At 40.2% G+C, this 12,192-nt stretch overlaps 1 protein-coding gene and 1 long non-coding RNA gene across 2 annotated transcripts; both read right to left on the reverse strand.

Moving 5' to 3' along the window:
- Nucleotides 1–1,818: 1,818 nt before the first annotated feature.
- Nucleotides 1,819–5,399, reverse strand: LOC142097035 (uncharacterized). The gene is made up of 3 exons (XR_012678095.1): nucleotides 5,260–5,399; nucleotides 4,521–4,649; nucleotides 1,819–1,918 (listed from the first exon to the last, which is right to left on the reverse strand). It is a non-coding gene; the product is annotated as an uncharacterized LOC142097035 (long non-coding RNA).
- An 872-nt stretch (nucleotides 5,400–6,271) lies between these two features.
- On the reverse strand, nucleotides 6,272–11,290 carry LOC142098551 (protein kinase C delta type-like). Its single transcript, XM_075181386.1, has 4 exons — nucleotides 11,250–11,290; nucleotides 9,818–9,909; nucleotides 7,486–7,548; nucleotides 6,272–6,449 (listed from the first exon to the last, which is right to left on the reverse strand). Exons 2-4 carry the CDS (start codon nucleotides 9,889–9,891, stop codon nucleotides 6,272–6,274), a joined length of 315 nt encoding a protein of 104 aa, XP_075037487.1. The 5' UTR covers nucleotides 9,892–9,909; nucleotides 11,250–11,290.
- Nucleotides 11,291–12,192: the final 902 nt, after the last annotated feature.

The raw sequence follows: 12,192 nt of genomic DNA on the forward strand, positions 1-12,192 counted from the left end.
CGATGACCTGCGGACAGCAGAGTATTACTACTGGAGCTGCGGACAGCAGGACCGGACGCCAGGAGGTGGCAGCGATGACCTGCGGACTGCAGAGTATTACTACTGGAGCTGCGGACAGCAGGAACGGACGCCAGTAGGCGGCAGGGATGAACTGCGGACAGCAGAGTATTACCACTGGATATGCGGACAGCAGGACCGGACGCCAGGAGGCGGCAGCGATGACCTGCGGACAGCAGACTATTACCACTTGATATGCAGACAGCAGGACCGGACGCCAGGAGGCGGCAGCGATGTCCTGCGGTAAGCAGAGTATTGCCACTGGTGCTGCGGACAGCAGGACCGGACGCCAGGAGGCGGCAGCGATGACCTGCGGACAGCAGAGTATTACCACTGGAGCTGCGGACAGCAGGACCGGACGCCAGGAGGCGGCAGCGATGACCTGTACACAGCAGAGTATTACCACTGGAGCTGCGGACTGCAGGACCGGACGCCAGGAGGTGGTAGCGATGAACTGCGGACAGCAGAGTATTACCACTGGAGCTGCGGACAGCAGGAACGGGCGCCAGCAGGCGGCAGGGATGACATGCGGACAGCAGAGTATTACCACTGGAGCTGCGGACAGCAGGACCGGACGCCAGGAGGTGGCAGCGATGACCTGCGGACAGTAGAGTATTACCACTGGAGCTGCGGACAGCAGGACTGGACGCCAGGAGGCGGCAGTTATGACCTGCGGACAGCAGAGTATTACCATTGGAGCTGCGGACAGCAGGACTGGACGCCAGGAGGCGTTAGAGATGATTTGCGGACAGCAGAATATCACCACTGGAGCTACGGACAGCAGGAGTGGACGACAGGAGGCGGCAGTGATGATCTGCGGACAGCAGAATATCACCACTGGAGCTACGGACAGCAGGAGTGGACGGCAAGAGGCGGTAGAGATGATCTGCGGACTGCGAATATTACCACTGGAATGGTGGAGGATAGCAGTAGACAGTAGGACAGGGAGAGCTGCAGAGATACCAGGAGGTAAATCCACAAGGAGCTCCCAGGTGAAAATGTGGACCAAGAACAGGCAGAGGATCTGAGTGGAAGGTGACTTAAATAGGGGTTGGTAGGCGGTGGAGTGAGGACGCCGGCGGAGAGGTGAGTGAGCCTGGTCTCGGTTTAACCAAACCGAAGACCCGGCGAGTGACACTTTGCTTTAGTCTAATATTATTCCCCAAATCACATTGAGATTTCCGGTCCCTAATAAAAAAATGGGCATAAGCAAGAGAAAGCAAAACAGGTCCATAGCGCTAGTCATAAAAGAGCTAGGGGGTATGTCTATCACTCACCCTTTAATAAGAGTGGTGCAAGGTCATCTGTTTCGGCAAGACGGTGTCCATTTGAGTAATGAGGGAACTGTTATCTTTATTGAGCAACTTTCCGCACAGTTGAGTAAGGCAGTGAGGTTATGTGTTGGCGGGCTGTGACTCCGCAAGAAGTCTCAGCGGTGGTAGGAGAGCGGGCAGTCAGCGGTTAATAAGCAGATGGTGTTACCAGTATAGCTAAATAAACTATTATCTTATGCCAAGTTACAAATTGTATGTGTGGTTACTCTTGTTTTAAAGTTATAAGAATTACTTTCTGTTAAGGTTAAGTACATGGGTAAAAACATATGACCTATGCAGTTTATAGATATGAACATTCAAACACATAAAATATATACATATATACATATATACAGAAACCATTGCTCTAACCAGCATTGCTATCATCTCGGGCTCGTTGCCGTTGGGAGCATTTTCCACTTGGAGGTGACAAATGTGAATCCTCTAAATATGGCCTGGTCCTTGGCTGCTATTGATGGTCTCTGGGCCTCTGCTTTCTCCATCCTGTTTAAATCCATCTTTCTGGAGGGTGAGTGTGTAATCGTTACCTATAGAAAAGCACAACAAATGTGTACTTTAGCTATAACTGTATTTTTTTTTTTTAGTAGATACAGAAATGATTTATGATGCTGCCAATTGTTCTTTTTGAGCAGTTTGGGCCTGATTCATCATCGGACGCATCTTGTGTTTAAATAACGGTCACTTAACATGATCATAGTTTTGACTTTATTCAAATACAAGCGTATCTCATATTACTTGCTGTATGTAAACTGCTGTATGATAGTCGTCAATATCAGTCAGCACTTACACCTATCCTATAGCTAGTACAAATGATGTGGCTAAAAAACACGTACTGAAGAGAAACCCAGGACTTGCATGAGCCACATCTGTGTTGGCACGCCCACAGCATGGCCTTACTGTACATTGCCTACGTTCATTCATCCCTTGCTTATCCCATTCCACCCTTCAAGTCGTAGGCAGTGGTAAATGTCACTTGTGTTCAGAGAGGAATTGCATGCAATTGCATTCACTGTTGCAAGGTACATTTCTGAGCATGCTCAGAGCTATTTCACACAAGATAGGGCGCACAAAGGGACTTACGTCTGAAGATGAATCAGGCTCCTTATGTATAATGGAGCAATTTTTTTGTCTCTTGCAACATTTCTGCAGATCGCTGAATGAGATATCATAAAAGTGGCGCAAATATAGAAAGTTATTGCTCAGAACAACAGTTTTACAGAAGTGACTAAATTATTTCACAAATCTTCCCATTGTGTCATGTGTTTTCTGGCCTCTTACAGCGTTACAGTGGTGCTGAAAGAATAAGAAGGGCTGAGTCATTAAGGAAAGTAAGGCAAAAAAAGGAGTAAAAATAGTAATAAGTAATGTTCTCCGGGACAAACCATGGTACAATGCAATGGGTGTAAATTAGTTTATTGTTTTGCACATAAGTTAAATACTGGCTGTTTTTTTTTATCTAGCACACAAATACTTGCTAGCTTATTTTTACACTGAAATTTAAAGTTGATCTAGGACATGCCCTTCCCCAACTATAAATTTGTCCTCACATTTTAAATTTACCTCCCCCTCCAATGCTACATGAATTTGCCCAGGTGCAATGTTACTCCTTTTTCTGCTTTGCCCTTAATGACTCAGGTCAGAAGAGTTTATTTACAGGAAAGCAGCATATATTTATATAAAAGTATCACAGAGTGATGTAAAAAATAAGAACAGCTATTATGACATCACAGTAATAAACCTGTTAGAGATATTGAAACAGGTTGAAATGTTGGAAGGGAACACTGTAACTGTGTCTAGAAACTGTATCACAATTGTAAATCACTATTTTCTGACGACAGATTCCTAAATGGTTCTTACAAAGTGTAGGACAACATGGGTTTGTGAGGGGATCATCAGATACAACCAATACATTTAGTGGGGAGATCTCTGTCTTTCTATTATGGAAATATATTAAACTAATGCAGCCATGTGCATTATGTGAATTATATGCCATTGGTCAGATAAAAGTAATTACACAGTGGAGGTAATTTATGAATTGCTCCCAGTGCTTACTATAAAATGCCTTGATTTTCCATCACCTCTTATGGATGTTCCAACCAGAGCACTACTCTAGAGACACGCTTCCATAAACTAGATGTGTATCTCTGTGTGCAGAGAGACTAATTAATCTCTAGAAGCTCACTGTGCAAAAGTGTAAACATGATCGACCTACTAAAACCCCTTTCATTGTTTCTTCAGTTTTTCTTCTAAAATACTATATTATATATGACAACTTTGAGTATGTGGAGCTCAAAATGAAACTTAAGGACAAAAGGGTTACATTAACGTTTAGGATGAGCCCCAAAGATCAGCAGCGATGAGCTAGTGCAAAAGATAACCTGGTTTCTGCAATGATCTGGAAATGTAGGTGTGCTGGTGTGCCTACTACCTGCTTCGTACAAAACTCCCTTATTCTACACAAGTCCTCTGATTGTGCAAACTAGTGGTCTTCCACTAACATTACCATCTTGCTCTGCAAGCCTAGATGGAAATCTAGGTACAGTGATGGAAATCAAGACACATGGTACGTTCATAGCTGGTTTTGTGCTGTGCAGCAGACATGTTGTGCTTCATAATAGATGCCCAGGAGATTAAATATATTTGTGCCCTGAACCAACATTCAAGATAATGAAGCCCATCATTTCGCAAGCAACTTATGACACCACTGAAGCTTGAGGCCCATTGTCATATTAATTTAATATGAAGTGCAGCACAAACATTTTCTTTACAAAAATTGTTAGCGGATGTTTTCACATATGTGAATTCAGCTAACAGAAAGTATGGTTAAAGTAATAATAAAGTATTTTCTACTTATTTGTCTCCAGAGGGTGAAAGGAAACTCTTCCAAATGTGCCTTGTTGTAATCTTTCTTTAGCCCTGAGCATGCATTTTAAATTTCACTGTTATAATTATAAAGAAGACATTTTTTTGCATAAAAAGAAATGTCAAATGGTTGCATGCCATCTGATACACGTGTACACATGTCTACATCTCGGTAGGTCTATGTGCCTTGTACTTATGTACCATATGCTGAACAGCATTTATTTACAGGCTCTCCAAGTGTTTGTACAAGTTCTGCTGTATACTTACAGGTGCAGGTTTGTATGGGGGTTCAACCTTAAGGGCTTCCAACGAGACCCAGTCAACATTCTTAAAGAATGGATGCTGGCGGATGTTTCCATGAACTCCTAATCGCATGCCTTGATCTTTACAGAGGAGCTGAAAGAGTAATTTGATTTTAATTTAGGCACTTTGATTTACTCAGCACGGAGCACAGACTTTTTCAGTCATTGCATTTCTACACAATACAATCAATTTACAAACATTTTGCTGCAAGGAACAGAGGCATATAGCATGATTTGTCCATGGCTACAGGAGGTCGATACAGAGATTATATCTGGGGTCTGTAGTATGTCTCACATTATAAATATTCTACAATCAGAACATCTAACCACGAATCATTCTTTATATTTGTCCCAATATTGATCTCTCTATGCAAGTATGAGTGTTCCTTGTAACTTCATTGGAATGTACTTTATCTTTATGTATTTTACTGTACCCTATTGTGTATGAGAGGAGAATATCTCTGGTCAGGAAATCTAGAGCCACATCTATGAGTAGACATCATTTATCTCACATTTTAGGAATGGTCTCTGTTATCGTAGTGTCACATGGTGCCTTTTATGTTGCGTTCATGCTCTTGAAAGGCAATGGTTATTGTACATAGTTCTCACAAGTAAAGTGCCGAAGCAACTTTTCTGCCTATAGATATTAAAATTGCATCATTTACTGTGATAACTTCTAATATTAAATTTAAAATGTATTTTACCTTTTTCACGATGTCCTTTACATCTGCGCCAAGTGCTTTGAATAGTGTGGTATGATATTTACGTCTTCCAGTGATCATTTGGGTCACAATGACGCCAAATGAGTACCAATCAGCACCGGCATTATATTCCTCACCAGACAGCATCTACCGGCAGAGAGATAATAGTTATTATAATTTTTAGCAATCAATTTTTACTTCTTATTCTTTAATCCCATTGCCCAAGTCCATCACTCTCTATATAATAGTTTATATGAAAATAGATAAGATACTGGCATTCAGTTAGTTAGTATCAAAATATTCAGGACATTGATGTGCGACAAACTTATAGATACAGAAACATGTGCTGTATTTCATGTGGTAGGCTGCAGTTACTTTACAAATGTATTATCATTATTATTATTAATTTCTTTCATCATTTGTAAATTCTGAACCTGACATTTTAGGGAATCTAATAATAGTTTATGACTTATGCACCTACCTTTCCCCACACTTTCTTCCTATTTACTGATAATAATACTTTTATTTATATAGTGCTTTTTTCTCAAAGGTGTCCAATAGTGACATTAAAAGACATATCATTTAATACATATAATAAAATACAACCTAAACTTTCCTACCAAAATAGGTAGCTATCACCTGTATTATAGCCAGGACTCCCTACCACTAAAGCAGGGCACAATGAGTGTGGGGTCTATTTCTTTCCATTGTTGGATCATCAGTGGTCTTCTGCAGACATATCAACTGTACAACTTAAACAGGGTAGACCTGAAGTCTCACTATGAAGTGAGAATTATAAATATGCAAAATCATCTATTTATGTAACGGATAATGACAATAGCTTCAAAATGCTAACTGACTGATAATCTCTGTTGGAAGGTCTTGTGTGAAACCGCACTTTGCTTTACTCATTATTGGATAGCTTGCAGATGCAGTTAATGTGCAGGCTGTTTCTAAAGTGTCCCCTTTGTAGCCACATTGCTTTTCTCTAGGCTTCTATACAAAATATCTATAGTTACATAAGTAAACTGTAGGAAAATCCTGTGAGCCTCACCTCAGGAGCAACATAGCCAGGTGTTCCAGCATATTCAGTGGCTGTTCGGTCTCCATAGATGTTCTCAACTGCAAGACCGAAGTCTGCGATCTTTAAATGGCCCGTTTCAGTCACTAGGATGTTCTCAGGCTTGAGGTCTCTGTGAATAAACAAAACCTTTCTATGACCTTTGCCATAAAGCGATGCTTTCATACAAACAAGATTTATTTTGTTGTGCAAAATGAAATTACACTTTAATAATGTACATTGCAAACATTAGTAGTTTTGAATGTATGTTTAGCAGTGTCACTCTGGAAACCTTTGATCACTTTTAATGCTCTGAGAATGATTGCATTTAGTGCCATTTTGATATTCAAAGCGGATTTAGCATAATGTCATAAACAAACCCAATTTACTAATCTCACCATTACTGTTTATACCCCCACACATTATACTCAGTCGTGTCCTCACACATTATACCAGAACATTATACCTGCACAGTGACCCCACACAATTTACCAGCTTAGAGACCCTGTGCAGAGCCCTTTCCAGTGACTAGTGTACAGGATTGCCTTTCCCCTAGACCACATTTCCTGTGCTGCTCCCTGATACCCTGATTTATAAACAGGCCCAAACTCAATCAACTCCAATTGTTTATAATAAATGTTTTTATTCACCAGTAATTAAAATGCTCAGTGATGTTTTTAATGGTGGCAGACATGTGTGACTCATGGCATCAGAGCCCTTTCGCCCAACAAAAGTACATATATTTAAAATAAGTTACAAATGTGATCTGATGATGAAAGCGTGGTCTGCCTACTACCCTCTTCTGTCCCAGGCAGGGCCTATGTTTCTTGGTATCCAGTTTAGAACTTTCTAACTCATATATTCTTTCACTTCTTTCTCTGAGCTGCTGCTAACCTTTACTATTATTTGCTAAATCGCATCTTCTATAACTCCCATACTGAACTCTAGTAACGGTTTGGACTTTCAGAAGAAAATTAACACTAGCCAAACGTAGCTTATGGTCTGTTTCTTGGCTTGTACTAAACTCTACTGCCCAATTTCCATGGCATAGAGGATGTAGAGCTGCTATCAGTCAGTTGTAGAGGGAAATATTTGCCAATGGATAGAAAGTAGAGAGCATTGTAATACAACTTTATTAAACTACTGTAAAACTATAGCATTATAATTACCGATGGACTATGCCCTTAGAATGGAGGAATTGAACCCCGCATATGATTTCAGCAGCGTAGAACCTGGTGGAAAGAAAAATAAGTTAATTTTGCATTAGTGTAATGGTAAATTTATGGCTAAAATCCTTTAAAACTCCTCTGTTTTTTTTTCTACACTGACCAACTGTCTAATATGATGCTTCTTGTTCTGTGTGCTAGATGAAAGTCTCACATTTATTTATTCAATATATTCATTATAAGGGTTTATAGAAAATAAGTATATAAATTAAAAAATTAACTAAAATACAATCAGACAATGATTATGTCCATTAACAGAGGATTGTTACAAACTATAGTATGGAACCCATTTAACCACTTCTAAGGTCGGCTATAAAAGGTAGCCACATGTAAGGCAATATCTGTGTCCTATTTGGACTTGATAAACTGCCTGGAATTGTTTAGTGTATTAGCTCCTGCAACCTATAACAATCAGCCACAACAAGAATAACATTAGATTTTTATCCTGCATTCTCAAAAGTATAATAATCCATGACCGAGACATGTATGTGACACATATGTTATTTGATATAGGGAGAGAGACTGTTTCTTTGCCCCAGTGATGTGTCTTGTGTGGAGCTGCTATAGGGGGAGAGGACATTGATGTATCCCTGCCTCAATCAACAATTAAATAAACATTAAATAAAAGGCTTGTAAGGAAAAATACAAAGCATACAGTATTGGAAATAACAGTAGATGCCAATAATGGTAATGCCATTAAACGATATATCTATAATACATAAAAGCAATAATAGCAACATGCATGAATAGCAGAAATCATATGTTAAAGAACGATGGTGGATTTAAGGGCAGGGAGGGTTTAATAAATAGGCCCCCTATGACTGATAACTTAACGCTGTCAAAGAGAAGTATCATATATATGCAGATTTAAAGGGAGACCTCTTGGGGATTTTGTGTTCAGCTGATACATCCATCGGTCTTCCTCTTTCAAGATCATGCCAATAAATGATTCCTACTCCTCCTCAGTTTGAGAACTTTTTAGATGGCAATAAATCTGAGAGCAGTGGGGTCGATGGTCTATCAGGAAGTGATTTTGAAGGCTATGGTTTTCCAATTTGTTTGTTATAATTCTCAGATGTTCTGAGATTCTTACTTTTATGCTTCTGATAGTAATTATAATATACTGAAGGACATTCTAACAAATACCCTGCTGGTGTCACACATGATTTTTGTAATTCCACCTGTTATGCTTGACACACAAAACTTAGAGGGTGAGGTTTTTAGACTGCAGAGGCTGAAGAGTGTCACAACTATTAATAGGAGTAGATGGGCAGATTGGGGCATTCCTAGCTTAGTTCATCCAGGCACTTCAATGCATCTAGTTTTGAGAGAATACAAGTTCCTGGTTTAGTGTCTGGCCATAGAGACTAACTGGCCCCATAGCTCTAACTTTAAATATTGCTGGTTTTATCAATCATGGTAATATTGCTAAGTTTTTTCATCTGGGACCCAGAACTAATAAAATTCACAGAGCTACGATGGCTATGCTGATGGCTTTACCCAGGAGTCAGTTAATGTTGAGACTGCGACCTGTTTTTCACTGCTTATAATTCGGTGGTAATTGTTTTTACGATTACCACCATTCCGACACCTGTCATGTCTCTAAAAAAACCCCGAAAGAATACAAAATTGACTTGCAAATAATTAGACTTACCTTGAAGATGACGCTGAAGATCCCTGAAGACAGCAGCATAATGACAGGAAGGCTTTCCAATTGGAGAACTCACCGCCTCTGCTGCCTGACATCATCACGTCAGACATCTGTCAAGCTAAATTTAAAGCGGCAATGTTCGGTTAAGTGTTTAACCACTTAACCTTAATGAACCCCACATTGCCGCTTTAAATTTTGCTTCACACACGTCGTGATCACGTCTGCCAGCAGAGGCGGTGAGTTCTACGATCGGAAAGCCTTCCTGTCATTATGCTGCTCTTTTCAGGGATCTCCAGCGTCGTCTTCAAGGTAAGTCTAATTATTTGCAAGTCGATTTTTTATTCCTCCGGCTTTTTTTTGGAGGCATGACAGGTGTCGGAATTACTACCATTGTTTTATCGTACCCCACCCTTATAATTTTGTATCCTACTTATAAGATATAACTCAGATATGAGTCATGCTTTAGAAAACCTATTTCTATTGGTAGCACTCTTTCTGCAAAATATAGTGTAAATAGTTATTTCTAATATGCCATCTATCTCCATGATCAATGCATTTAGTCCTTCCTATATCTAGTCCTTCCTATATCCAGTGGCTTTTACAATGTATTATTCTTATATTCACCTTGCACTGGGGATGTTAAGGGGGCCTTTCCTGCACAGCAAGTCGTGGAAATCGCCGCCGCTTGCATATTCCATTCCAAGTAGCACAAGCTCCTGTTTTGTGGTAGAAGCAGAATTATAATTAAATATGTGGGGTTAGCCAGGAGGAAAAAATAAACAATAAATAAAGAAATATATATGTTATGTATTTTTAAATATTTCCCTCCCTCCCTGTTTCCTTTTGGGATTATAACAGACAGACATTGGGAGGGCAGATGGAGAGCAGGAGATACAAGAGTGAAAGATGAGGCAATTAGAGGCATAAAGAACATGGAGTAATACAAATCAGACTTTCAGCAAGGAGGAAGCTGGAGAATATGCTTTTAGGAGACAATAGCAGGACAGACTTGAGGAAATGCAATCATTATTCCAGAGGCTGTATTAGCACTACAAGCTGTTATTGGTAGCAGCCATATACAACCTGTGGGCCACATGAGGCCCCCCAGGCCATTTCTGGCAGTGTACATGCAGCAGGACAGATGCAGGGGTACCTATTATTATCATTATTATTATTATTATACCTAAGAAATATAACTCTTCCCCTGTATTAGTCCTGTCCCACATTGTACTGAGTCTCAGTGTAGTTGTAGGGGTTTGCCCACTGTGCTGCAGTGAAGCATATCAATATGTTAGTGAAGTCAGTCTGGCAGTGAATCAGAATGAATGAGCTACCAGACCATCACTGTATTACAGTCGAGCATAGTCTCGCATTTCCACTGCCTTGGAAAATTATATGAAGGGAAATGCATGACAGGAGGGGTGCAGGGAACAAGTGTGTTGCAACAGAGGGGACTGAATGTTTTACAGGCGAGGGATGGGGAAGAAATGTGTTACTTTAGAGATAAGGGGATAGGATGTGTTACTAGATAGGTGAGGGGGAGAGAATGTGTTACCACAGAGGTAGGAGGGGTGGGAAATGTGATACAACAGGTGGGAGAATCGAAATGTGTTGCTACAGTGGTAATGGGGAGAGTGCTTTACAGCAGTGATGGCGGATGATATATCACCAACTATATGATAGAAGGAGTCATGGACAGCTGGCTCGTAACTGAATTTCCAATGTAGGACATTTCATCCTCATGATCCACCACCTTGTCCCTTATATCAGTCCAGTGAGTGCCCATTCCCAGATAAACTCAAAATGAAATGACTAAATGACCAGTACGGAAGTAGTGGACAGGGCAGGAGATTCAAAACTGCAGTGGAGAGGGATATAAACCTGAATGTGGAACTTAATTGTGATGTGAATGAGCCCGAAAGATTCTGGATCTATCTGGAATGTAAGAGATAAGATTTGCTGTTTTAGTAAAGAAACATAATTTGCAATAGAAACAAGTGAGGTTATATTGCATTTGTGTGAATATTTGACAATAAGGAGGTGGTCACAGCGGTACCTTGGTCTGGAAAGCAAAGCAGCCATGAACAAGGAAAGCACTTCCAGATGCACGTTGTAATACTCTACGCTCCACCATCACACTCTCTTCGCCCTCAACTAGCAGATCCCTCTTACTGATGACTTTCACAGCCAAATGGTGACTTGTAATGGAATCTTTTGCCAGCAGGACCTAGAGGAGACATTACAGGGTCAGCCTCATAAAGAACACAGAAACATAAAGACAAAAGCATATGTAACATAGAGGACTAATAAAGTATGTGTGCAAAAGTTTATAAATATCTTCCGAAATCATTGTGACATTACCCTTTAAAGATGTTACATGTAATATAATGGGGAATACATATTTAATAATATTTAACCATGTGTTGCCATGGTTTAGCTAAATGTACCTAACTACTAGTGTAAAATATTAACGGGAACCCCATCACATTCCCGTTTAATTATAACACCCAATGCACATACATACACACATATATACACATATATGTCCATGAATTTTACCTATGATGCCTTTCTTACTGGGTGTTTTCCAAAGTCTACCCTTATATCTTGTCTGCCCAACTCATGTCACAACATTTAATCCACCTGTCTAATATTGTGTAGGTCACCTTTGTGCCACCAACACAGCTCTGACCCATGGAATCATGAACTCCACAAGACCTCTGAAGGTGTCTTGTGGTATTTGGCACAAAGATGTTACCAGCAGATTCTTTAAATCCTGTAAGTTGTGAGGTGGGGCCTCCATGGCTCAGACATGTTTATCCAGCACACCCCATGCTTGATTGGATTGAGATCTGGGGAATTTGGAGGTCAAGTCAACACCTTAAACTATTTGTCATGTTTCTCAAACCATTCCTGGGGTATATATTCAGTAAACTGAAGGTTTGAAAACTATAGAAGCCAATCAGATTCTAGCTTTCATTTATTTAGTGCATTCTACA

This window comes from Mixophyes fleayi, chromosome 7 (assembly GCF_038048845.1).
Source record: "Mixophyes fleayi isolate aMixFle1 chromosome 7, aMixFle1.hap1, whole genome shotgun sequence".
Lineage (NCBI taxonomy): Eukaryota > Metazoa > Chordata > Amphibia > Anura > Limnodynastidae > Mixophyes > Mixophyes fleayi.